Source organism: Chanodichthys erythropterus, chromosome 3 (genome assembly GCF_024489055.1).
Source record: "Chanodichthys erythropterus isolate Z2021 chromosome 3, ASM2448905v1, whole genome shotgun sequence".
Taxonomy (NCBI): Eukaryota; Metazoa; Chordata; class Actinopteri; order Cypriniformes; family Xenocyprididae; genus Chanodichthys; species Chanodichthys erythropterus.
Genome location: NC_090223.1, coordinates 7,116,031 through 7,143,654, shown reverse-complemented (window position 1 = coordinate 7,143,654; position 27,624 = coordinate 7,116,031). Strand labels below are relative to the sequence as shown.

General features: G+C 40.7%; 3 protein-coding genes and 1 long non-coding RNA gene across 6 annotated transcripts; 2 read left to right on the top strand and 2 right to left on the bottom strand.

Annotated features, from left to right (window-relative positions):
- Positions 1-262: 262 nt before the first annotated feature.
- On the bottom strand, positions 263-7,452 carry LOC137017010 (uncharacterized). Its single transcript, XR_010894535.1, has 3 exons — positions 6,993-7,452; positions 1,913-1,999; positions 263-1,154 (listed from the first exon to the last, which is right to left on the bottom strand). It is a non-coding gene; the product is annotated as an uncharacterized lncRNA (long non-coding RNA).
- A 134-nt stretch (positions 7,453-7,586) lies between these two features.
- Positions 7,587-11,062, top strand: fmc1 (formation of mitochondrial complex V assembly factor 1 homolog). The gene is made up of 2 exons (XM_067380894.1): positions 7,587-7,872; positions 8,660-11,062. Exons 1-2 carry the CDS (start codon positions 7,615-7,617, stop codon positions 8,861-8,863), a joined length of 462 nt encoding a protein of 153 aa, XP_067236995.1. The 5' UTR covers positions 7,587-7,614; the 3' UTR covers positions 8,864-11,062.
- A 22-nt stretch (positions 11,063-11,084) lies between these two features.
- On the top strand, positions 11,085-25,647 carry LOC137017008 (heme-binding protein 1-like). Of its 2 annotated transcripts, XM_067380893.1 has the most exons (4): positions 11,085-11,531; positions 12,544-12,682; positions 25,001-25,181; positions 25,263-25,647. In XM_067380893.1, exons 1-4 carry the CDS (start codon positions 11,454-11,456, stop codon positions 25,438-25,440), a joined length of 576 nt encoding a protein of 191 aa, XP_067236994.1. In that variant the 5' UTR covers positions 11,085-11,453; the 3' UTR covers positions 25,441-25,647. The 2 variants fall into 2 exon arrangements, with proteins under 2 accessions (XP_067236994.1, XP_067236993.1); XM_067380892.1 differs by lacking the exon at positions 11,085-11,531 and having other exon boundaries at positions 11,805-12,682.
- On the bottom strand, positions 12,552-26,973 carry LOC137017007 (nuclear factor 7, ovary-like). Of its 2 annotated transcripts, none has more exons than XM_067380889.1 (8): positions 26,316-26,973; positions 22,593-22,721; positions 21,242-22,406; positions 20,341-20,436; positions 19,878-20,108; positions 19,778-19,800; positions 19,578-19,696; positions 12,552-13,667 (listed from the first exon to the last, which is right to left on the bottom strand). In XM_067380889.1, the coding sequence occupies exons 3-8, from the start codon at positions 21,635-21,637 to the stop codon at positions 13,162-13,164; spliced, it is 1,371 nt and encodes a 456-aa protein (XP_067236990.1). In that variant the 5' UTR covers positions 21,638-22,406; positions 22,593-22,721; positions 26,316-26,973; the 3' UTR covers positions 12,552-13,161. The 2 variants fall into 2 exon arrangements, with proteins under 2 accessions (XP_067236990.1, XP_067236992.1); XM_067380891.1 differs by having other exon boundaries at positions 22,605-22,721.
- Between the last annotated feature and the right edge of the window lie 651 nt (positions 26,974-27,624).

The following is a 27,624-nucleotide window of genomic DNA, read 5'->3' as shown; positions in this document are numbered from 1 at the left end:
TGGACAGAGAAGGTACTGAAGTAGAAGGAGGTGTTGTAGGTGAAGCCAGAGTGTTCAGGGTTGGAGTAGGTAGAGCAGGATGTGTTAGAGGTAAAAGCAGGGAAACTGTATGAAATGCAAGAATCATATTATGTACTTCTTATGCTGCCATTATTCCAATTGATAACTTGCACAACACAATTCATTGTTAAAAATAACATTATTGCAGTTTTCAAAAGTCACAATTAAAAACATTCATATTAAAGTTTTTTTTATTCGCTTTGGTACTATTTTCACATCTAAGGTGTACATTTTCAAAGATCTTAGTACAAAAATCCAAACTGATCACACTTGTAACACAGCTAGTCATTCTTTCAAAACCTGATTGAATGCTTTCAGTCAGTTGCACATGATTTCAGTCCACATAATCATTGTTTCAAACACAAGATTATTGTAATATGTAATGGGAACATTTGGTTTAATCACTGAATCACAACAGTTTGATCTTATTTCAGTTTAGTACTTTTAACATTCAGTTAATTCAGTAGCAAACAATGCAAGATACATGTTTCAAATCACCCTTGATGCTGAAATAATTACATTCACACAGGAAACAGATGAAATATTAGAAAATACACTTACATTACCTAAATTACATAATTGACATAATATTTGTAATAATGTCTATTCAGTGCCTTATCAAAATTCACGCTCCGAAATCGTCGACAGCAAGCTGGAGAATCTTTTGGTGATTACATAGCTAGCTTAAAGGGGCTGGCATGCACATGCGAATTTGGAGCCAGCTTGGAGGAGCAACTAAGAGATCAATTTGTGTGTGGCATAATTGACAAAGAACTGCGCCGAAAACTGTTGAATGCCGCGAGTGACGAAGGACTGACATGGGCACGTATGCTGGAAATAACGAACAATTTCGAGTGTACCACCAGTGGCATGCAGTCTATGCAGAAGGGACCGCCCTCATCGTACATGCGGATGGATCATCTGGGCCTGCGGGGAATGAAGCAGCGCGATTCGAGGCCTTCGAGACCAGAGTCGAGGAGCCACAGCGGCCGGGAGTGTTACAGATGCCTGGAGAAAGGACATGGACAGAGCGACTGCAGGTTCAAAGAGTTCCAGTGTCTGGGATGCGGAAAAGCTGGTCATCTGGAACGGGCCTGTAAGAACAAGCGTACCGATTTCAAATCAAGGGAGCAGCATCGGTCTACAGGGAAAATGACTACTCGTTCTCTTCAACCACGGAGCGGAGGTGAATTTCATGGACAGACCGGAGGATTCGTTTCATGGAGCCGTGTGTTAGTGTCACGAGGAAAAGGGCCAGCTCTTATGGGTCGCGATTGGATCCGGGTGCTAAATTTGGATTGGTCTCGAGTGATAGGCGCATAGGCGATCCAATTGAGAAAATCTGCGCAGAACACAAAGCCGTGTTTAGCTCGCAGTTAGGTTGCGCAAACGGGGTAACTGCCAAATTGCGAGTTTTGCCTGAGGCAAAGCCAAAGTTTGCAAAGCGAGGCCGGTGTTACACAGTGAGTGGGCTGCGCCCCTGGTCTGTATTTGTTCTCCACTCGCTGGGGGAAAACATTTCACAAAATTGGATTTGACACAAGCGTACACCCAACTGAAAATGGATGAGGAAAGTAAGCCTTTCCTCACCGTTAATACGCAGCGGGGATTATACGCGTACAATCGTTTACCATACGGGGTCGCTAGTGCACCATCAATCTTCCAGCGTACCATGGATATGGTATTGCAAGGATTAGAGGGTGTTGTGTGCTATCTTGACGATATTCTCATAACCGGAAAAGACACCAACGAGCATTTGAAAAATTTAGACAGTGTTTTGAAACGACTGGAAGAACACGGGCTTCGGCTAAACAAAGAAAAATGTTCTTTTTTTCAGAATAGCGTAACGTACCTCGGACATGTCATCGATGCAGAAGGGTTTCACCCGATCCCGGAGAAAACTGAAGCCATCGATAAAGCCCCCATGCCCAAAATGTACCTGTATGGGCGAAAATGTAAATGTAATTTATACAGATCACAAACCTTTGGTTAAGATACTTGGACCGAAGACGGGTGTCCCAACCTTAGCTGCAGCTAGACTACAGAAATGGTCACTGATTCTAGCTGCATATCAGTATGACATCACATATGAACCCTCCCTGCAACAGTAATGCTGACGCGTTGTCACGCCTACCCCTGACTGTTGAGAGTAAGGAGAGTAAACTTTGTTTCCGAGTGTCTTTTTTGGATAGTGTTCCAATTTCTGCGCAAGAAATAGCAAAACAAACAAAACTGGACACTGTGTTACAAAAAGTGAAACATTTTACATTAAATGGCTGGCCAAAACATGTCACTGAGGCTGAACTGAAGCCATATATTTTGAGACACAGAGCTAACTGTGCAATCTGAGTGTGTTCTATGGGGTTTTCGTGTGGTTGTGCCAGAAGTGTTAAGATCAAAAATGCTGACAGAGCTACATCACAATCATCAGGGCATGGTGAAGATGAAGGCCCTAGCGCAAAGCCATTTTTGGTGGCCTAACCTGGATGCTGATATAGAAATACTAGTGAACTCCTGTCAGACATGTCAGGCAGATAGGAATCAGCCTGCTACAGCTCCTGTGCATTATTGGAGTTGGCCTAATAGGCCCTGGCAAAGAATACACGTGGACTTTGCTCAAAAAGGAAAATATAACTTTCTGGTAGTAACAGAAATTGGCCAGAAATTGCACTAATGTCTAGTACCACTGCAGGAAAGACCATTGAGGTATTACGGGGATACTTTGCAACTTGGGGCCTTCCAGATGAATTGGTATCTGTTAATGATCCACAGTTTGTGTCATAAGAAACAGAAACAATGGTGTAAAACACATTCGGAGCCCTGCGTACCATCCAGCTTCTAATGGAGCTGCAGAGCGATTGGTGTAAAATTTTAAAAGAGTTTTGGAAAAGGGGAAGAATGAAAATGTGTCTTTACAGCACTGTATCCAAATGAGGAACTGTTGCCAACTGAGTTAAATGGTGAAATGTTCCAGACTGATGTAATTGACATGGATGCATTTAAAACAAGGGCTCATGGCATTGTGTTAGGACATGTAAGAGATGATGATTCTAACAATGCTGTATGTGAAAAGCAGTTAGAGTCAACCACTGTCACTCAGGAAAGTGCTCTGAGACCTAAGAGGCAAGTGAAGCCCCCAGTTTGACTGGATCTGTAAGAAAATGAGAGGAGGTTAAGAGAGAGACGTAAATGTTTTGTTTTTGTTTTTCTGTTCAGTTGATCTATGTGGTTGGGTGTTAAAAAAAAGAAAAAAGTTTTGAGTTCCAGATTTCAGGGGAGGAGTGTTGTGTATGATCATTATTGTCTAAGCGTTGTTGTAACCTAAAAGGGTATAACTGAATAATACTGTTAACTTGTTTGAGTTGACTTTTGACCTTGTTTGTGATTGGCTGTGAGAGCACGATATAAAAAGGGGGTGTGCCCTTTGTGTGGCGCGCAGAATAAGGAGCATTTTTCACGTGAATGTTATACGAATCAGTATAAAAAAAACGATATTGGTTTATTTAAATGAGGTTAAACGAGAAGGACGTTATATTTTTTTTTTAATTAATCAAGATTTTGTAACCATTTCTGAACAATCTTACGATTAGGCAATATAAACAACAAGCTTACGTTATATCTTAAGCTTTTCTTTTAGTTCAAAGCATTAAACACAATATGTGCAAATATATACTATATATAAAGAACAAAAGCATTTAAGCTCAAGCAGCACGAACGGGAAAAAGCAGACAGCGCCAGTTATCGTACAAAACGTTCATAATACACTCGAGTCAGTAACGTTATATGGTGTGGTTATCGTTTTCATATTGTTTCACATGTTCATGATGAGAAAAACAATAATATCCACATGCTCGGGTGAGAAAACGAGCCGCAACAGACATTGCAGAAACTAGATAATACACAACGGTATGCTAAGCTAAGTTTCTAACAGCAGCACTTTGTGATTTCTGTTCGTAAATATATCTGCCTCGACGAAACTTAAAGGAAGCATATGTCTCAAAATCATTTTGCTATCAGATAAGTGATCATCTCGGCTCACTCGGGGATAACTTACAGCTGCTTATCTGTCGTGAATGCAGTGATGGACAGCTGTCTCTCCTCACTCGACGGGTGTTTAGATTTCATGTGCTTTCTCATTATGGTGGTGATTTTATTATAACTCGGTTTCATTAATTCAATTGATCAAAAGTAATTCCATTGTGTAAGATCATTTTCATCCAAGTAATTCCAAACTTCGCAAGGGAGACAACATTATGTGACGATCAAATAAAATGAACTTGTTAAACACGCTCCACAGCGCCACCCGGTGCATTTAGTTATAACTGCGAGTTTTAGTGCTCAGGATTTATCATGGTTTCACTGCATTTACGGCCAGCAAAACAACATAGTAAAATTCGAATAGTATTTTTATTTTTCGAATATTAATTACAGGTTGAATATTCGAATATTCGACTATTTGTGCACATCCCTAAAGAAAAGAGGCCGTTCGGAAGTCTGGCAGCATTTTCAGGTTATATCAACAAATAAAGTAAGCTTGTTGTTGTTGTTATTATTATTATTAAGAATATTATTGTAAAATAATAAATAATAATTAGAATTAGGCTAATAGTAATATGAATAAATATGTACACAAGTACTTTTATGCATATTCAATGTATAATAAAATATATTTAATATTGTTAAATAATAGGCTTAGCCTACATAATGTATATGAAAAAAATATAATGCATTAGTACATGTTACCTCCTTCTTTTAGCTGAATGCCTGATTTGTTCTCAACAGCTTTCTTATAATAACAACACATCCTCAATGTTGAGACATTTCAGAGCTAAACATGAGAACACATCTTGTGAAAGTCGACCAGCTACTGGCAACCAAGGTATAACACTTCTTCTTCTTCTTCTTCTTTTTTTTTCTTTTTTTGTCAATTGCTGTTGTTTTTTATATGTATATATATATATATATATATATATATATATATATATATATATATATATATATATATATATATATATATATATATATATAGTTATGTATTATTTAAGTTATATTTTAAATACTTTACTGTATTGCAGGGATCAGAAAACAAAAGATTGATGGGGCCTTGGTCAACATGCTTGTGAAAGATTACCAGCCATTTTCAACTGTTGAAGATGCTGGCGTCAAAGAGTTTGTAGGTTTGTTGGATCCAACCTACACTCTTCCATCCCACCAGGCATTAAAGAAAATGGTGGAGGAAAAATACAAGGAGGCCAAAGAGAAGGCAAAAGAAGAGGTGAAAAAAAGGCCAGAGCTGTAATCCATGTGGACATCTCTTCATATGGATGCATATCTGGCAGTGACATGTCATTTTATAAATGAAAAAGATCAGCTGTCCACAGTTTTAGTGGGGGTTGGAAAATTTTCAAAAAGTCACACTTCTGAAAATATAGCAGAAGTGAAGTCAGCTTTGATTGCCTGTTGCAGCATCCTGAAGCTCCGCCACACAAACTGCATAACACGTGCCTTAAACCTGGATGTGAAGAAGATAAGAGAACAAACACAAAGATTGGAGGACATTAAACTAAATCACGGAAGTGGATTGTGGCTCATTTCAAGTCTAGCACAACAGCAAGAGAGAGATCATTGGTTTTACGAAATCAGATGGGCAAACCAACTCATAAGCTGATTCAGGAGGTGGATACTCGTTGGAATCTCGTTGCTGCAATCATCAGAGCAGCCCAAAACACCCCATCCACATCCTCTCAGAGACAACAGGAGCCACAGCAGCGATGTGACCCATTCAGGTACTGCTTGTTGTACTGAGATCGCGATGCCACTGGCTTTTAGTATCAACAAACGCCATAAAAATACAAATCTGTTGACAAAATGCCTGTGCATCGGCGCAAATCAAACCATTTTTGTTTTAGTTCATTATCTTGCTGCATATAACTAAACAAAAAATTACCTTCAGCTACAAAAGGTGGTATTTTGACTGGATGTCATTACTGCATTGTGTCCTGAAACACATGCTCGGTTAATGTTATTTTAAGGTGGGGAAGAATTAAATGAACGACAAAAACACCACGTACTCTAGTTTGGGAACTGGCTTAGGCTCGTGCTACTAAACTAAATGATATTTATTCATCGTTTTAAAAGATAAAACCACAGCTAAAGGGCTCTTACTAAGAGTTCCCTCTGCATTATTAGGCCTAAGATGTGCTTTTGACTCTTTATAGCAGTCGATCATTATTAATGTTAAATGTAGAAGATATGATATAACTGTATGAAATGATATATAGCCAGCATAGCCATTTAGAGGGACTCTCCAAACTCTCCCCAAAATGAGAAATGGCCAAACTGTCCCTCAGTATTTGATATTCGTGATGTTGCTCTGCTGCACTTCTTTCGCGCAGCTCTGTTTGTTATAGGAGGACAAAACGCTCTGTCTCCTACAGCGCTCGTCAATGCCAAAATGAGTGTAATTCCAGCTTTAGTTTTATTTCTGAAAGAGTGAATGGAAATGACCAGATAAACATCAATATTTCACTGCTTCATCAGAGGAATGCTGAACCATATCCAGGGATGCAACTCAACTTTTTTTTTTAAGTCACTGTTTTGAATGTAAAATATGGTGTAATTTACATTCGATTCACTCAGAACTGAATGTGACGACACAAGAAACGTTTGCGTTTGCGACAGATCAGATCAGAGTGAACGTGCATATTTTAAAACAAAATATTATTTGCAAATAGTTTAAATTGATTAGGCCTACTTCACAACTGCATTCCCTTTTAATCCTTAATATATATTACTTAGTAATTATTTAATTACTTTAAACACGTCTGCTGGTATTTTCACGTTTCTAAAACGTTTTATTTTGGTTACTTAATTTTTGTTGTTGTTGTTGTTGTTTAAAAAACAAAAATGTTTTTAAAAGGTTGTAGGCCTACCACAACATTACTGCAACCAAAATACAGCGCTGTGAAAAGTTACACGTTTGCTGGATGTCTTCGTCGTGAAAGCAGATTAATCTTCGGACTGGAGTGTAAACGCGTAAAATCCGCTTATTTCTGTTCACTTCACGAGCTGATGAACCGAGCAAACGATTCATTTGAGTGTGACTCCAAACGATTCACTGAAAAGAGCCATTCATTTTAAATCGCACATTCTGAACCGACAATGAATGCGATATAAATAACATTGCAACATGTAGTTGACAATAATACAATATAAAAAAAATACTTCATCAATAAAATAACTTTTAAACTACAGAGATGATTTAAAAACAGAGATCGAAATGGCTCTTTTGAACCGGCTCTTTTTAGTGAATCAAACACACACAACTGACTGATTAGCCGTTCATTAGACACGTGTAAAGATTGTTTAGTATACATTTAACCCATATTAATTCATAAAATGTTTATTAAACTTGGTTTTAGTGTAAAGATTGTTTCATTTTTATCTTTTTTAAAATATATAGCCTAGTTAATGTCAATTATTAGTCTATATGTACCCTCTGAAAAATACCAAAGTCTGTGTAAACAGGCACAGCTTTTGACCGAATTGTTTTAAATGTATTTATCAGTGAAATTCTCGTCATTTGTTAATCGTCGTTTTCCCTACAAATATCCAATCATGTTGTGCGGGATCGATTGGTTCAGTCTGTCGGCTGGTTCAGTCGGTGTTCGTGCTCGACTGGTTCTGTCTGTCGTGATGGCGGCGATCAGCGTGTTTCGGGGGATTCTGAAGGAGATCCGGATCGCGAAGGGTTCCGATTACAAACAAACTCTCATTTATAAGTATGTGCTGGAGCAGTTCAGGAGAAACCAGGTAACAGAACCGCTGTGGACCGAACCGAACCTCTGTTCAGTGTGGTGGAGTGCGTCACTGCGCGAGATCCGATCCACTGACTGATCATAAACACTAAACATGACATATTACTGTTCTTTTGCGTGTTATTGATCACACATTCCGTTTACAGACTGTCTGACATGATATTATAGTTACATAATATTTATATCAAACTTCATTATACATTTATGTTATAATTATTAATATGTAAACAACTATATAATCAATATAATATTATTAAAATATAATCTTAATATAATATTTTAAGGATTTTAATTATTCGCTAAATGATACATTTATATTATACAATTATCAATTTAAAATATATTTATAATTAAGTATAATATTATACTAATAATGCATTTTAAATAAATGTTGAATATTTAATATAAATATCAAGCTATAATTCTATAATTATAATTATGAAAAATATAAAATTATTTAAATATACATTTTACATTTTTCAAAAATGTGAATATCTGAAATTAATATGGGCTATTTGTGTTATTATGAATTTATTATTATTAGAAACTAATTATAATAAATAAAAATATATTTATATGTATTCTTATATAATATCAATATAATATTTACCATGATATAGTGTTCAGTGTGTTAGTGGTCAGGGTTAACGCTGTATTTGGTGCCCTTGATGGCCAGTGGAGTGAAACATGACCTTCAGCTCATGAAGCTTGTTTTTCCACATGAAGATTTCACATTGTGACGCCATCAGGATCTGATCTCAGACACCCGATCTGTGTTTCAGGTGACCGGAGCCCAGCTGTGCCGCGCGCGGAAGGAGGCGCTCCACGCGGCGCAGACGTACGGCTGTCTGCTGAGCTCCACGCGGCTGCACCTGCGTCTGCACCAGCTCTATCACGCGCGGGGCGAGTGCCGCACGGACCAGGCCGCGGGACTCGTGGGGCTCCGGCTCCCGACACAACCCGGCGGGAAGGGCTGGGAGACGTGAAGACCCGACGAGTGTGTGTGTGTGTGTGTGTGTGTGTGTCATCTGTTCTGAGCTCTAGTGCTTTCCTCTTCTAATAAACAAACTAAGATCATTAACGCTTGTGTGTGTTAATGGAACAAATAAAGGTGTGTTCATGAGATTCTGACTCAAAAAAATGAGTTGACATCCTCAAACTCGTAATAGAGCGCAACAGTCGGGTTTCGTAGGTAAAAGTGCCATTCACTTTCTCCGTAAACGTTTAGTCTGTCCTACTTTGAGGTATGAGGTTGTTAAAAGATTACACATTATTTCAAAGAATCATGTTTAACGGTGAAACTACATTACCCATGATTCTGCACAGGAAAGTCCACCAATCAGAGAGTGGCAGGGAGCTCCTTAGCTCCGCCCTCTCCCATGAAGCACTGTGAATGACGAGTCTTGAAAAGCTCTCTAAATGTCTATATAAATATGGAAACTTACCCGACTCAAATTTTTGATTTTGACATATTTGTTTTCTGTAGAAAGACAAACATAAATAAAGATGAAAGCCCAAATATTAAATGTCACAGATGAATATTTACTGAGTAATCCACTGTTTTGTAGATCAAAACAGACCCATTTTCACCTGAGATTTGGAGCAAATTAGAGGAGTGTAAAAATGACTTTATAAAGACGGCAGCGTCATTATTTTATTTACACACAGAGATTGGAAGATCTATTAGTGAAATCTGTTGACTTTATCAATCTGTGTTTCATTATATGCCAACAGAGACAGTTCAAAAAGCCCCCGCCCTCACGTTTGCATGCCTGTAACTCATAAAGTTTTAAAGATATCACAATATGATTTTGCATTCTGGCTCTCAACAAACTTTTCTTTGGGTCTGTTCATTTTTAAGGCTCTATATGGTTCAGTCCCAGAGATATGGCCATCGAAATGTGGCTTCAAGAGTAAATTTTTGAATATTAACCATTTTCATTGGTTGAAAACCAAATGTGGGTCACTTTGCACACAGCTGATACTTGTTGTATTAAAATAGGAATGTCTGAAGAATAAATAATGTTAAAACCCAGAAATGTATCTTGTTTCCCTCTATCAGAGCATTTTCATATAACATTCCTCTCCGAGTGCCAGAAACACACAGAAATGGTCACAATGAGGCACATTTTAACAGCTTCTGAAGCTGGCAAGACTTCAAATCTATGTGTTTGAAACAAGTTTTGTGCTTCCTAAGTGTGTTTGCATTTCTAATTACAACATTATTTATCTTTCAGACATTCCTCTTTAAACACAATAAGTATCAACTCGATCTATCAAAGTGACCCACGTTTGGTTTTCAATCACTGAAAATGGGTAAAATTCAACAATTTTGAACATGGAGCTATTTTGAGATCCTCATATCTATAGGACTGAACCATATAGAGCCTTAAAAACAAAGATTTCTAAAGAAAAGTTCATTAAGAATGAGAATCTTGAAGGATATTAAGATATCTTGAATACTTTTAGAGTTTCAGGCATGACAACTTTAGAAAAGGAGTATTTATGGCACTCATTCTACACAATTGAGATGATAGAAAAACATGAGACACATTTCTAGTTTCAACACAATTTGTTCTTCAGATGTTCCTCTTTAAAATAAAACAAGTATCAGCTGTGTGCAAAGTGAAGCACATTTGGTTTCCAACCACTGAAAAATTGGTGAAATTCAACAATCTGGCCATAGAGTCACTTTAGGACTCCCATATATTTGCAAATGAACCATATTGGGCCTTAAAAATGAACAGACCAAAAGAAAAGTTTGTTAAGAGCCAGACTGTAAAATCATACTGAGATATCTTTAATACTTCATGAGTTACAGACATGAAAACTCAAGGAAAAGAATATCAGTGGTTTATTCTATTCAACTGCTCTGAAACAAGATAAATTTCTAGTTTCAACATTATGTGTTCTTCAGATATTCCTCTTTGTGTGTAAAGTGACCCACATTTGGTTTTCAACCATTGAAAAATATTTACTCAAGGAGCCACATTGAGATATTTCTGAAAATGAACCATATAGAGCATTTAAAATGAAGATTTCAACAGGAAAGTTTGTTCAGAAGCAGAATCTAAAAGGATATTAAGATATCTTTAACACTTCTTGAGTTACAGACATGCAAACTTGAGGCAAAGAACACAAGAAGTGCTTTTGTCAGCGTTGATTTCACTAATAGATCTAACAATGTCTGTGTAGAAATAAAATAATGATGCTGCCATCTTTATAAGTCATTTTACATTGCTCTAATTTGCTCCAAATCTCAGGTGAAAATGGTCATTTTGACTCTGGTTGAGCTGACACAGAATGACCCTGTCTGAACACATGTAGGTGTGTGTGTGTGTGTGTGTGTGTGTGATTGATTGAATGTGGCGTGTTTTTTCCTCAGGCGTAAACTCTCCACCCTCGTCTCATCTCGTGTGACTGAGTCACTGCGCTCCCCTCCATAACTATAATAATAATCTGCACTGTTTCCAGCTGAAAGCAGAGATGCAGGAGGAGGAGGAGGAGATGTGCAGCTCTCACTAGAGAGAGAGGGAGAGAGACGGACACACACCTGACGGAGCCGCAGCATTCAGCATGTTCAGCATGATCAGAAACTGGCTCTTCGGAGCCACTGAAGAGAGCGAGTATAAACTCCTGAGCACCGAGAGCAAGGTAACACACACACACACACACTATAATAACTGCACAAACAGTTTAGTCAGAATGATAATATCCTCAGATCACTTTCTGCAGCTTCACAATCTAAACCTCTGCTTGTGCTTGTGTGTGTTTGTGTGTGTGTGTGTGTGTGTGTGTGTGTGCATTGTGCATTGTGCATAAAATAAACATAAGTGTAGCCTATTAAAACTGAGGCTTTTACTTCATCCCAAAATCAAGGAAAAGAAGTGAGACAGTATATTTTACCTACAGAAAACCTAAAATAACAATTTATTGAAATTATAAAGTACATTTATAAGCATAACATGGTATTATTTGTTAGTTCATTTAATGCAGATTAATTAAAAATGTTAAACATCATTTTGTCAGGATGTTCATTAAACATTCATGACTGTCAGCTATAATTTAGTTATTTTATGCATGCATTAATTAAAAATGAAAACATTGTTGTGTCTGGATGGGGTGTTTTGATTTGTTACACGTTTAATTGTCATGAAAAGAACAGAAAATCTTCATTTACAGATATAACGTTTGCAGTGAAACGCGATCATTTACTCGTGTCACGTCAGGAGGAAGAGATTGAGCTGAAATGTCACACAGTCATGAGATCTGAGTCGTAAAACACTCTTAATTACAGCTGACACACACACACACACACACACACACACACACACACACACACACACACACACACACTCACACACACACACACACACACACAGGGCTGTGTGAGACGCGCTACACACGGTCAAATATGAATAATTAAAAACATCAGCTAATATTAGCAAAGCAGCATTAATTACACGGTCCAGCTGACACTAGACAGACCATAATTACAGCTCTCTCTCTCACACACACTGACTGTGTTAGAGATTGTGATTATTATGGGCTGGCGTGTCACTGTTGCTATGGATTCTACATTATGGGCTGTGTCGGTGTGTGTGTTCTGCTGGAAACTGACTCACCGCTCTGTCTGTCTCTCTCTATCTGTCCGTCTGTCACTCAGGATGGTGTGAGTTACGAGGTGCGGCGCTACGATGCGTGTAAGTACGTGTGTCTGAGTCTGGAGGGGCGGAGCTTCGATCAGGTGTCAGGTGAGCTGCAGCGGAGGCTCCTCACCTACATGAGCGGCGGCAACGAACAAGGTGAGCCAATCAGAGCACTGCAAACTCACACACGCGCACCGCTGGATTTTTGTAACTGCAGGTTGCACATGCACATTTAATTTCATTTGCAATAATTAGTTTATCCACAAGGTGGCAACCATGCCCCTGGGGAGTCGATTCACAAGATCAAGAAAAACTGGATAAACAGAATAGACGGGAACACATGCGAGCTACAGTGACGATGGAGGCCTATATAAACGAGAGATTTTGTGAAGAGGTTAGAAAGTACCATAATTTGTACAACTCTAGCGTGAAAGAACAAAGATGTTTACATGGTTGTTACTCGTGGCGAGAGATTGATCAAAACTGCGCATGCGTTGAATGCCTGTGTATGTGTGCGAGTCGAGTGAAGGCTGTGCGTTCAACTGTGAAGGAAAAAGAAATATACTTTGGGATTTTACTCATGTGATCTGGATTAAATATTGGAAACATGAGGAAAGCAGGAAGATCCAGAACATTTACTGATTATTGACCGCTAAGATCCTCAGAGATCCATCATAACAATAGAAGAATGGAAAGAGTGTGTCAGTGAAGGTGGTTGTGAATGTGTGTAGATGTGTGTTAGTTACAGGATCAGAGAATGACACCGTTCCTCCATCATAGTCCAGATTCACTCTCACACGATCAAGATTCTGATTAACATAAAATTCATTCATAGATGATTCACACTCTCCATCCTCATCATAACTCACACTCCAGACATCAGTGTCGAAGAAATCCTGTCCCTTCCTCTGGTTTGATGCTGAAGTTACTCCAAGAATCCAGTATTTACTCTCTTTAACCTCTATATCCCAGCAGTGTGTTCCTGAGTTAAACCCCTCTGAACCCAGAACACACTCATAACAGTCAAATCTCTCTGGATTATCAGGAAGAGGACGTTTGTTACCACTGAATCTCAGACAGTTCAGATCATCAGACAGGACGAGACGTGGATTTGCAGTGTTTGGATCCAGAATCACAGGAGCTGATGAGACACAATCAACAGATGATTTTATTCTGATGTTCATATAATGATCAAGAGTGAACCAACACAGATTATTATGAATAATGACACTCGTCCTGTTGATCAAACGCATCAGATCACTGTCAGTGTTGTTATTAGCTTCACACTCATTTTCATTATCAGCTACAAACATTAAATGTGTAATTTGTGTCCATCAAGAGAAACTGATACTTTGGGAAAGTTAAAATAACAATAAATCAATGAGATCTGATGAGATTTATGCTGTAGATGAAAAACCGTCAGTGATCTTCAGCAGCGTCTGATCTTCATTTATTGTCTCTTATAGTCTGAGTATTGCTTTAAAACATTTTATTCTTACGGTCTGTTGTGTTTGACTTATGTTGATTTGAGAAAATATTATGATTTGATAATCAGGGTAGGTCTGTAATCAGGGTATCTTCCGTTCATTCATGTTTTGATTTGATATTGAAATCAGAAAAATGAGAAAACCACACCTTTTTTCGTTTTTCATTTTCAAAATGAAAACGAAAAAACAAAAAACTGTCTCGATTTTTCTTTTTTCGTTCTGGGGTTGGAAACAAATAAGCAGTTTGAAAATTCGATCTCTACATGTGGGCGGGAATGAAATGCCTCTTTCCGCTGATTGGTCAACCAGACGTCAAACCGTGTCGTCATCGGTTCAGCTCAACAGAATAAAAGTCCCTCGCTCTACAGCTGTACGAATTCTTAACGCGTTTATTCTACATTTTATCTCTTTCTCATGAAATATTTATTTACTTTGCAGCTGCACACAATTACGTCCATTCTACAATGTTGGCACAATGCCTGTTTTATTGAAGTGACCAACTATAAAAATCTAGCGAAGCTGCTCAACGCACTGGGCAGCGAATGTATAGGCACACATTGAATTAAAAAGTGCAAATCAGTAGCCGATGTAAATATGCAGCAGTCATAACTTTTGTTGTAGACAACACCCTGAGTTTTGGGATCTAGGATGAATTTGAAATATGACAGATATGAAAATATATTACATGTTATTAGTTCATCAAAGCAGTGCTATAGAGAGATGGACTTAAAATGCGAATTGGATGATTTGATGATGGAGGTGAACTCGTTTATGCCCATTTGAAATAGGCTATCACACATTTAAAAAAGTAAATAAATAAGTAAATAAAGGGAAAAATGTTAAAACAGTGTTAAAAAATAACCATAATAGTGCTCTCTTAAGAAGATATCAATTATACTTTATCAATATTAGGCTATATATCAAAACCCTGAAATAACACTAACAATAATGAGATAAAGAGTATTTTATAGCCTATTTATTGTCATCTGTCTGTGTCAGAAATTAACTGTAATTGATTAAATTGATTAATTGATTTACAGGGGATTTTAGGATTTTTTTCCTAATCTTATTAGATATGTATGCTTTCTTTAATGTTAAGTTCTTAAATGTTGTCATTTAAATTACAATAATATGATGCTATAGGTTGTTACCAATTAAATCAGTATCAAACAAAGGCCTGCAGAGGTGTCAAAGAAGCAGCACCTGAAGTTGCTTTTAGATTTATGAGTTGTTAGATTGCTCAGAGAGGGCAGTATATGTGTACGAATTACAACTGCATAATGTAATTGTTATAGATCCCGTGTTCCCCTGGACTCCATTTCCCATGATCCTCCTGTTCTCCACACCTGCACTCACTTCCCTCGTCAGTTCCTCATCACGGATCACCTGCACCTGGACTCTATTGTTAGCACTCCCATATATTGCACTCACTCCCTTCACTCCTTGTCCGTTCTCTGTTTTGTTAAGGTGTCTGTCTGTTGTTCATTGCCATTGTTTGAAGTAAAGTGTCTATTATCGTGGAAATCCGTATCTGCCTCATCTCTCTACCAGCCACCCGTAACAGAAGAACGGACCTAAACTTTGGATTTCCACAAAAAAGGGATGGAGACTTTCCCCGGCTCCCTGGCTCCAGCTCCTCCAACGCCTCTCACCCTGTCATCCGGCGATCGCCTAATCGGGCTCCTGCAGGTAGGTCGTTCGCTGGAGAGGTATGTGGAGGAGTTCGTTGAGCTTGCTTCCTTGTCTGACTGGCCTGAAGCATGTTTGATCTCTCTGTTTCTGGATGGACTAGAGGATGACACCATCCGTTTTGGTGAACCCGATTACCGATTCTCCTTGAGCGAAACTATAAATTCCATTTTATGGTTAAATGACTCCAAATTCGTAGTTGATTGGGTTCAGGATGGGTGTCTATCTCTAGTCCATCCAGAAACACTGCTGGCCGGGCCAGTCAGACAATCTCCCTCTTCCTCCGCATACCCCTCCAGCAAACGCTCTGCCTGCCCCACACGGAACCCACACTTCTCTACTGGGTCCCGAAGGCGGAGGAGGAGGAAACAAGCTGCTCCAGTATCTCCAGAGCCCGCTCCAGTATCTCCAGAGCCCGCTCCAGTCTCCATAGAGCCCGCTCCAACCCTGTGCGAGCCGCCAGAAGATGCCGTGTGGCTTATTGACTTTTTCACTGAGCCTATTTCTCCAGTCTCCGTTGCCGAGCCAAGTTCTCCAGTCTCCGTTGCCGAGCCAAGTTCTCCAGTCTCCGTTGCCGAGCCAAGTTCTCCAGTCTCCGTTGCCGAGCCAAGTTCTCCAGTCTCCGTTGCCGAGCCAAGTTCTCCAGTCTCCGTTGCCGAGCCAAGTTCTCCAGTCTCCGTTGCCGAGCCAAGTTCTCCAGTCTCCGTTGCCGAGCCAAGTTCTCCAGTCTCCGTTGCCGAGCCAAGTTCTCCAGTCTCCGTTGCCGAGCCAAGTTCTCCAGTCTCCGTTGCCGAGCCAAGTTCTCCAGTCTCCGTTGCCGAGCCAAGTTCTCCAGTCTCCGTTGCCGAGCCAAGTTCTCCAGTCTCCGTTGCCGAGCCAAGTTCTCCAGTCTCCGTTGCCGAGCCAAGTTCTCCAGTCTCCGTTGCCGAGCCAAGTTCTCCAGTCTCCGTTGCCGAGCCAAGTTCTCCAGTCTCCGCCGAGCCTGCCGCTCCAGCCGCCGCCGCCGAGCCTGCCGCTCCAGCCGCCGCCGCCGAGCCTGCCGCTCCAGCCGCCGCCGCCGAGCCTGCCGCTCCAGCCGCCGCCGCCGAGCCTGCCGCTCCAGTCGCCGCCGCGCCCTTTATTATGATGAACTTTGCTCTAAAAGTCTCTAATTCAAAGACTGTTTTCCCTCCCTGCCTCCCTCTCCCGCCTCCTCCCACTAATGTACTCACTGCACCTCCACCTCAAGCCCCCTCGCCCAGATCTCCACCTCAGACCTCTGGGCGATTACCTTCACCCCGGCTCCAACCTCCCTCTGCTCCACCGTTGTCCATCAGTCCACCAGCTTCACCAGTATCCATCCTGCCTCCACTCACACCTTGTTCACTCGTCGGCCTGCCCTCCCCTCTGGACTACACTCCTCCGTCTCCGCTCCGTCACTCCGTCCCTCAGTTCCAGTTGGCCTCCTCACTCCCCCCGGTGTTCGTTTTGTTGGCTGTCCTCCTGCTTCCACTGCGGCCTTCTGGAGCCCCGGCTGCGCTTCGGTCGGCGGAGCCTACAGTTCGGCCATCACCAACCGGTCCCTCACCGCCGCCTGGGCTCAACGCCTCGAAGGCTTCGGCCCCTGATCCTGCATGGCTGCCCTCGGCCCCTGACCCTCCATGGCTGCCCTCGGCCCCTGACCCTCCATGGCTGCCCTCGGCCCCTGACCCTCCATGGCTGCCCACGGCCCCTGACCCTCCATGGCTGCCCACGGCCCCTGACCCTCCATGGCTGCCCACGGCCCCTGACCCGCCATGGCTGCCCACGGCCCCTGACCCGCCATGGCTGCCCACGGCCCCTGACCCGCCATGGCTGCCCACGGCTCCTGACCCGCCATGGCTGCCCACGGCTCCTGACCCGCCATGGAGACCTCCACTCCAGTCTACTCCTCCCCCTGCTCCGGTTTGAGGTCTCCAGGACGCGCCTACCGGGAGGGGGAGGTACTGTTATAGATCCCGTGTTCCCCTGGACTCCATTTCCCATGATCCTCCTGTTCTCCACACCTGCACTCACTTCCCTCGTCAGTTCCTCATCACGGATCACCTGCACCTGGACTCTATTGTTAGCACTCCCATATATTGCACTCACTCCCTTCACTCCTTGTCCGTTCTCTGTTTTGTTAAGGTGTCTGTCTGTTGTTCATAGCCATTGTTTGAAGTAAAGTGTCTATTATCGTGGAAATCCGTATCTGCCTCATCTCTCTACCAGCCACCCGTAACAGTAATGATATTAATGTTTTACACATCATTTTGAATAGAGAAAATTTTAAATGACAAAATGAAATGATAATTGGATTATGAAATTAATGTCGCCAGTAGGTGTCAGCAAGTCTTTGTGTTAATGATTCATTTATTTAAGCGATTCGTTCAAAACCCTGATTCATTCAAGAATATATCAATTGGAGCTCTATAATCTTTTGGGCCATTGAATCACTCGGTCAACTGATTTGTTCAAAGACTGGCTTGATTTTTCATTTTTTTAATTCTGGGGTTGGAAATGAATAATCAGATTGAATATTCAATGTCTACATGTGGGCAGGAATGAAACGCCTCTTTCCGCTGATTGGTCAACCAGATGTCAAACCATGTCGTCATCAGTTGTTCATCAGTTCCGCTCAACAGAATAAAAGTCGGATTCTTAACGCGCTTATTCTACATTTCATCTCTTTCTCATCAAATAGCCAGACTAGTGAATGGCTTGACACAGATTGTTCTGATGAAGAGTCAGGGCTTAATTCTGTGTAGACATAAATTCATCTACGCATGAAATATTAGTTTATCTCATAAATATTAATTTACTTTGCAGCTGCACACAACTACCCCCAGCCTACAACTTTGGCACACTGTCTGTTTTATTTAACTGAACAACTATAGAAATCTAGCGAAGCTGCTCGATGCACTGGGCAGCCGGAGCGAATGAACAATACATTGAATTACCAGTATCGATTTAAGTGTAAATATGTCTTTTGTTTTAGACAACATGGGATGAATCTGAAATGTTATGACAGGCTATGAAAAGATATTAATTTCAGCGTATTTTACAGTCACCGAATATCTATTAGGCCTTGAGTTTTCTTTTTTCACAGAGAAGTGAAGGAAATGTAGATTAACACTGGCGTATGATATGTCAAATATACAGTATGTATATAATAGGGGCAACATCTTATTTTTTCCTTAAAGTCATAACTTTTGTTTTAGGCAATATTCAGAGTTTATTTCATTAATATTGAGTATTAATGAATGTCACACAAACAGATGTTTTATTTTCTCTGCCAACTAAACAAATCAGAACCGTTGTGTGACTGACTCCGAGCGCACAGAGCAGTGTTTCATTCCTGAATCAATCAGAGTCTTTGAAAGAATCAGTTGACCGAGTGATTCAGTGGCCCAAAAGATTATAAAGATCCACTTGATATTTATTCCTGAATGAATCAGTGTTTGAATGAATCGGTTGAATAAATGACTCATTCGTTAACACAATGACTTACTGCCACCTACTGACAACATTAATTTCATAATCCAAATATTGTTTCATTTTGTCATTCATTTAATATTTCTGTATTCAAAATGATGTTTAAAACATTAATCTCTTTGCTGCCGTACCATGAGTGCAGCAGGAGCAATGATATTACGCAGCGGCTGAGACCCCATGCTTGCACAGGGAGCGTGCCTTGCAACCATGGAGACATTTGTGAGAGATGCTATCTATCTATCTATCTATCTATCTATCTATCTATCTATCTATCTATCTATCTATCTATCTATCTATCTATCTATCTATCTATCTATCATGAAGCACCTTTAACCCTCCACCATCCCTCATTTCCAGCTCAGATCTTCTGCAGTCAGACTCACTGTTTTGGACGATGTCCTGCATCTTCTTCCAGACTCTGTACGACAGGTTGCCCAAGTAACGTGGCACATGAATCAAAGCTCCAGAAGCCATCTGTGGATCCGGCTGTGAGCTCTGGACTCTGGAAGAACATTCAGGAGTCAGAACTGCAGTGGCTTTGGATCAGAACCAGAGAGACCAGAGACAGGAGCAGATTACTCACCTTTCCATTGAGACTGGAAACTCCTGCAGAACAAACACACCATTTATCATCAAGAACTCAATCAATGAACCAATGAGCAACCAATGATCTGAAATCAGACCTTCAGAAAGCAGACATCATTGGCTTTCATCATCTCCTCCATGTCTTTGATTGTGTGTGAAAGAGCTGAGATGTGTCTGTTCATCTCCTCCAGCTTCTCCTTCATCATCTGCTTCTTCTGCTCCTCTTCCTCCCTCAGAGCAGTGATTGTAGCTTCTTCTTCATCTCTGAGAAACTGATGAAGCTTCTCAAACTGCTGTTTAATCTGACACGCTGTGTGCTCAGCTTGAGACTGAAATCAGATCACATTCACTTCAATCATCTCCATCAACACACATCAACACTTCACATCATTAATATCAGAGATAAACTCAGATACCGACATATAGCGGATCCAGAAGCAGATTGATGCTCGTCATTTACAGAAATAATACACTGGAATCCATTATATTAAATATATCAGATCATTACTGTATATAGTGATCCTACAGCTGTAATGAAAATGACTGATTCTGTTTCCTCACCTTGATGTTTTGAACTGTTTTCTCAAACTCTCCTTTCATTTCTTCATTGTGTTGAAGTTTCTCTTGTAAGGACTCCAGTGCTGTATTGAGCTCCTCCTAGAATAGAACAAAAATACAGTTGAAGCTCAAACATCATGATTCAAAGCACAGGAGTCAATCCACCTCTGAAAGGATCAAAAAAGCTCAATTAGTTTTGGAATGTCCTCGTCAAAGTCCTGACTTGAACCCAATTGAGATGATGTGGCAGGACCTTAAACAGGCAGTTCATGCTTGAAACCCCTCCAGATAAGTGGTTCAGAATCTACCACAGCGCTGTGAAAGACTGATCTCCAGTTATCACGTGTTCAGCTGCAGTTATTGCTGCTAAAGGGGGTGATTAGTTTTTCACATGGGTGATAAGAGTTAAAAACTGGACTCTGTTTACTGGGCCACTGTGATTTTGCCAAGAAAGACATGTTCCTAGATCAACATATTTGTTTATCCTGGAACAACATTCCAATCAACCAATCAGATTTAAGGGACAAGTTTACTGATTATGTCAAGTTTAGGCTTGCAACCAGGGTTAGGTGCTTCTACATAAATGTTATTCACCTATTTTTCCCCTCTGATTTTAGGAATAAATTATGGGTAGGATTAGGTTTAGAGGTAGGAATAGGGTTAAGACAAAATATTCAGACTGGAATGTTGTTCCAGAATCAACAAAATATGTTGATCCAGGAACATGTCTTACTTGGCAAAATCACAGTGACCGTGTTGACTGAGGCTGCCTTTGTTTTATGTTGTATTTTGTTTGAAGATCTAAAACTAGTATGAGACACAAAAACAAGAAATCAGGATAAATGTGATATTTGCGTTTGACCAATTATTCCTTTACATGTGAAATCAGAGTAATTTCTCTTACCTTGTATGATGGAACAACTTCACTAATGGGTCTGAATGTGTGATTGACGTGTTTCTGTGAAGTAAAGCACACTAAACACACAGGCTGTTTGTCCTCCAGACAGAAGAGTTTGAGTTTCTCACTGTGTAAACTGCAGATCTCCTCAGATCCTGATGAACGCCTCTCATTTCTCTCCATCAGGAACGACTCACACAAGTTTTTTAATGCCAGATTAAATGGAGGTTTATCTCTTGAGGATCTTCTCCTGCAGACAGGACACTCCTGAGTTTTCTTGGTTCTCCAGAACTGTTGAAGACACTCTTTACAGAAACTGTGACTACAGGATAGAAGAACAGGAGTCTTGAAGATTTCATGACATACAGGACAAATATAATCATCTTCAGCTGCTGAAGCCATTTTCACTGCTTGAGCTCCAGCAATATAAACTTTACTTTCACTTTCTGAATGACGTTGTCAAAAATGAATCACAAGGATCTGCTCTCTGTTCAGAATCTAACTTCACAAAAATCCTTCTTTAAGTTTTCCTCTTTGTTCTCCACTGATCGCTGATTCTTTATTGATTTTGTCAAGAGAGAAGAAAGTATGTTTGACTGAAAGGAGAAATAAGTCAGTCTCTTCCTGGTGAGTGTTGTGAGAGGGTGGAGTTTATGATCGCCTATACGGGTATAGGCGATGTTCAAACAGGAACAATAGGATTTCTTTAGGTTAAATGTATTGAAAATTAACTTGTATTGAAACGTTAAAATATAATGCTGTGAAACCTTGAATAAAACACAACAATGAACAATGAAAATACACAAATATTAATAATAAAAGACCCAGAACACTTATGTGTTTTATTTATTGCTTTTTATCTGTCACAGCATTTTTCTTAATGATGGTTATGGGAGGAATGTGTCACAAGTTACAACACATGTAAGTCTGCGTATGGGGCCAAATGGGGTCAATAAACTGTCCTGTTTCAAAACATTAGGCTTTTTTGACACTTATTTCAGGTTTTATAGGTTAAAGTAGGCGTTCAATCCTCATAGTTGTAGCAGATGAAGTTGAGCACACATGTTGGAGGAAGGCTGATCCAGCGCTGATCTCCCGCCGTCTGCATGGCTCAGACTCTCCGCTCGCGGCTGCAGTCTTTCGGACCATTGCTGTCGCCCGCCGCCCAGTTCTGATAACACACCACATCGCCGTGAAGCCACAGCCACAGGTTCATGGCGCAAATTATGCAAACCCAGCCACACAGTCAGCGTTGAGGCACTTCTGGCTACATTCATTACAAAATCAATATTTTTTACAGAGCCCTAAAAATGACGTTCTTTCATTTTGCACATCTAAGTCTGAAGCATGGACTCACCGTCATACTCACAGATGAATGGAAATAGTGAATAACAAGGCCAGTCCTCCCACTGTCCCCTCCTCTGTCCACTCTGAGCGGATTTCCAGCTCATCTTCTGCAGCACAGGGATGAACCCTTTACTAGAGTCTGCATGTGAAGAGAAAATCAACAATGTCACATTTGTCTGAAAATACCTTAATTTGGTGTTCCGGGTCAAAATTATGAATCTTTTCTTATGCTAAATTATCACCAAATATTGGGTTCAATATTGGGCACTATCAAACTCCAGCGCTACGACATAGTAGGTGACAGATAATAAGAAGGGATGCCCACAGATGATCTAACTCTACTGTCAGCACATGTGAACATAGATCTTACTAAATCAGCACTCATCCAAAGAGGAGAGTATATCCCTGCTTCAAAACCCAACAAATAGTTGGGGAGGGAGATAAAAGAAGTAGAGGGAAGCTAGTGGACTGCTCGCCATAATTTCAATCACCCTGCATCAACCCTAAGGAGGTACCAGTCTAGAGGGAAGCATATCCCTACTTAATACTCAATTAATAAATGGAGAAGGCAGTAAATAAGAACAAGGGATGCATTGCGTTCTGGCCATGACAACTCTTATCTACCAAGCAACCCATCCACAGTGGACCGTACAGTTCTACTTTACACCCTTTCATAGGGGAGACGAGGAAAAAGAGAGAATGGGATGCTCTCGCAATCTACCATCCTAGAATTTCATTAATCTCTTACCCTGGAAAAAGATACTTTTAGGAGATCAGAGCAGGGTGACTGACCTAGGCAGCGGTTTTGTGTTCAAAAAAATTAACTTGCCTGACCCGTCGTCACATATGCCTTACCACAAGGTGGTAAGCAGAGCTGGCAGACTCATTTGATAAAATCTGCCTCTACTCTACCTACCATGATCAAAAGTTGCTTCTGCGCTGCTTCAGCAAACACAGGGCCTGAACCGTGAGGTGCAAACACTTGACTTTAATCGCACAAGAATAAAAGTCAAGCGAGAGGGGAGCTCTTTCACCACGGCTCATCACAGTGAGTGTATTCAGCAAAACACAATACTTCCATAGGCAAGGCGGGAGCAGGAACCAGGGGAGAGGCGGCTTGCAAGAAACTCTTCAACCGGGGCATCCTCGCATATCACACACAGATCCAGATCCAGGGCTTCCTAAACCCACATGAGAGCAGCAGTGCAAACAGGAGGAGTCAAAATGGGAAAAACTCCCATGAGATTCCTCCCCATGCTCTACCTACAGTCTTCACAATTGATCCGTCCCTGTCACCCCGGCAGCTGGAGGACCTGAACTATGAGGTGCAGACACTCGACTCTCATCCCTCAAGAGAGAGTCAAGCATGGGTGGAGCTTTTCACAGCAAACACATCACAACAAACGCATTCATCTCCCTTGAGAGCCAAACGTGCTTCGAGCAAAAGCTTGATTCTTGTTACTCTAAGAGAATCAAGGAAGAACTGAGCTTCCAACCATGAATGCATCTCTATAAGTGCCTCTTACTCCCACGAGACCTGAAAGTGCTCCATGCAAACGCTAAATTCTCAACTCTCAAGAAAGAATCAAGCAAGAACAGAGCTTCTTATCGTGAATGCATCACAATGAGCGCATCCAGCTCCCTCAAGAGTTGAACATGCTCAGACAGATTCTTATATTACACGCACATTCAAACAAGTGGCTCCTGAAGACAAAAAAGCTCATGGCGTGTAACTCAAGCACTCCTTTATACTCACGGGCACTTCACAGGTCACATCATGCACTGCCGTCTGCCAGTGAATATTGGCGTGTGTTACACATGCTTCAGACACTGGTCACGCTGATGGCGTTCCCCATAGTCAACACCAAGATGCAGCGTCAAAGTTCCACTTTCAAAAGGGAACTTGTTTTCATGATGGATTTATTCAAACATACATTAAATATTGAAGAGCAGGTTAATATTTATCAAAGTGCTCCTCTCTAGAGTTTATGGTCACTGAATGTCTTTTCTGAGGTAAATGTGACGTTACGTGACATTGTTCTCAAGCTCTTTTGTTGATTTTTTTCTGCAGATGAAACACTGACTGATCGATTTACATGAGTCATGATTCATTTCAGTAATTTATACTCTATCTCTTTTAATATTCCTTCTGATGTTCATTTATGTTTATTTGGTGCTGTAACTAGTAGAGAGGAAGAGATGATCAGTTCATGAGCCACTACAGCGATCTGTCACCACACATTAAAGAGACACAAAAACACATTTATTGAAAGAATTTCAAAGCTGAGACTTTGTTTCATATCAAACGTATTAAAGCACCAAACTTCCTGTGATTATTGGATGGCACGAGCTACAAACACCATTTAGTGAAGTTTTGTTTGTGCAAACTGTATTAACTGTTTTGTTCAACTCTCACAGGAGAGATCATGAACACACCCGTCCCTGTCATCTTCACCGTCTTTCCACGTGACGATGGTTCACTGAACCGCCGTCTGGTTGCCGCTCTGCGTATCCCATTGAGCTTCCAGATCAGCCCGCCCACCCCAACTGACACTTCCATACGGATCGAGGACCGGCCCGGGATGACTGTATATGTCCTGTACGTAAACTTAAACCAGTGTTGAGTAACTCGTCTCTAGCAATGACTACTAACTGACTGCGTATCTGTCTCCCTCTGCAGGCAGTTCGGTGGTTTTGCAGGCGAGAGCGAGTTTCGCGCCGAAGCGTCGCGCCTGACATGCACACTGGGAGACTCCGCCCCCTTCCAGCGCAAACAGTACCTGTGCTGCAGCTACGACCCGCCAATCAAACCCTACGGACGGCGGAACGAAGTCTGGTTCCTGCAGGACGAGCCCTGAGAAACTCTCAAGTCGAGTCAGCTTTATTTCTACAGTGATTTATATGATTGTTTTACAGATTATAAAGATGGTTTCAAAGCGGCTTCACAGTAATAAAATGATGCAAACTTCATCAAATATGAGACAAATTCAAATTCTGTTGTAAAGCCGCTCTACTGAAGACAACAGTGTTATTATTCAGTTCAATGTTGATTCAGTTTTGTTCAATAAAAGTGTCAATGTTGTATAATTCGTCAGTTTTTATATATAAATATAAATGTGTTTTTCTATAAATACAAGGGTTTTCTCAACTCAAAACTACCAGGCAACAGAACTTAAATAAACAAATGCTCATGGATAGACACTTTCAAATCTAACTTGATGCACTAAAACAACAACAACTAAAACTGAAATAAAAATGAATAGAAACTTACCATATCTATAAAATATGGTAAACTATGATACTTACATGATCAGCGACACTATGGACAGACTTTAGCTCACTAATGCTAATGCTAACCAAAAGCCACAAATGAGTTAAACGACCCGTCCAGACAGCTGTTTGTCTGAACATAAACACAAGAACACTGAGAGAATATACAGGTTTTATACATCTGTCTACATCACTCATCCACACTCTCACTTCAATGAATAACAGATTATTCAAGCGAAACAACATGAAGTTGACCGTTTAGTCACTGATTTGATTTACTGACAATAAAACAATTCTGAGACAAAATCATCTGACTGTAGGCCTTCATGAATGGTTTATTATTACACATGAATCATGACATATCAGAAATCACTGATCACTGGTTTATTATCACACATAATCTGTACATATCAAACGATCTGTAACAAAGCAATAGTGACACAGTAAAATCTTTTTTACTCACATAAGTGTGTTGCACCATTCCTGTCAGATCCAATATATCCAATGAGGCACAGCATTGTTTTTTAATATCGGGCTTTCTGCAAATCCAATGCAGCTACTGTGTTTTCCCACAACCTGGCACTACACAACATTTTGCACTCTTCAAAGGCATGTTTATCTCTTAGTTGCTCAATCCAGTGTTAGTGTCACGTCTGTTATTTACCTACTACTTGTGAATCTGAGCGGGGCTACAGTGGTAATGATTTAGAAGTAGGTGTTGATCTTCTTAATAAATAGACACATTCCACAACCAGTCATAATCTGGGCTTGGTTAACATAAAAGCTGTTTTAAATTTTGACTAATGAGGAAGCTTTCAATTCTGAAACTTACAGGAGAGAAGGCAAGTAGCAAACTCACAACCAGTCCTGAGCCAGCACGGAAATCAGTTTCATCATCTAAGATTGAGAAATCCTTTTGAAGTCACCAAAGTGAGGAAGTTGCCGTTTTATGTTTACTCTCTCAGGTCCACAAACCTGCCGAAAGTCACAGTCGTCCGGAGCCGAGTTCTGAAAACTCCAAAGTTTGATTATCCTGATACGTGTGCATACGCTACACCAATTTTCTTAAGGATAAAAAAATGTATCTGTGCTAAATCTAAATCTAAAAAATCTAATACTTCCTATAACACCAGATGTACTCGTTACATCAGAAGAAGAATCACATCTACGCTAATATTAGTCTTTCTGTTTATCCCGAGGTTTACCATAGTCAGCCGGATCCGGGCCGTATACAGGTATTGAAGACCTGCGCCTTGACACGACCACAACGCAGCCCTGAAGTATCCAATGTGAAGACATCATCAACACGACAGCCAGTGCCACAGTTCCTCAACAGACTGTTCATACCGGCGTGATGAATACGATCCTCAACTGGACACGACCACAACGCAGCCCTGAAGTATCAGCAGAGATCGAGTCGACTAGATCATCCAATGTGAAGACATCATCAACACGACAGCCAGTGCCACAGTTCCTCAACAAACCGTCCATACCGGCGTGATGAATACGATCCTCACCTGGATGGAACTGAAATAAATACTTTGATTGTTGCAATCCTATCAGACTTATGATAGCAACCTGATTCGTAACAAAGCACTGTTCGACAGAGGAGAACTGGCCCCCCGACTAAGCCTGGTTTCTCCCAAGGTTTTTTTTCTCCATTTTAACACCTATTTGCCAATTGTTTACCACCTGATGTCACCTGTTGGAGTTTGGGTTCCTTGCCGCAACCACAACCGCTGTCGCCTTTGGCTTGCTTAGTTGGGGACACT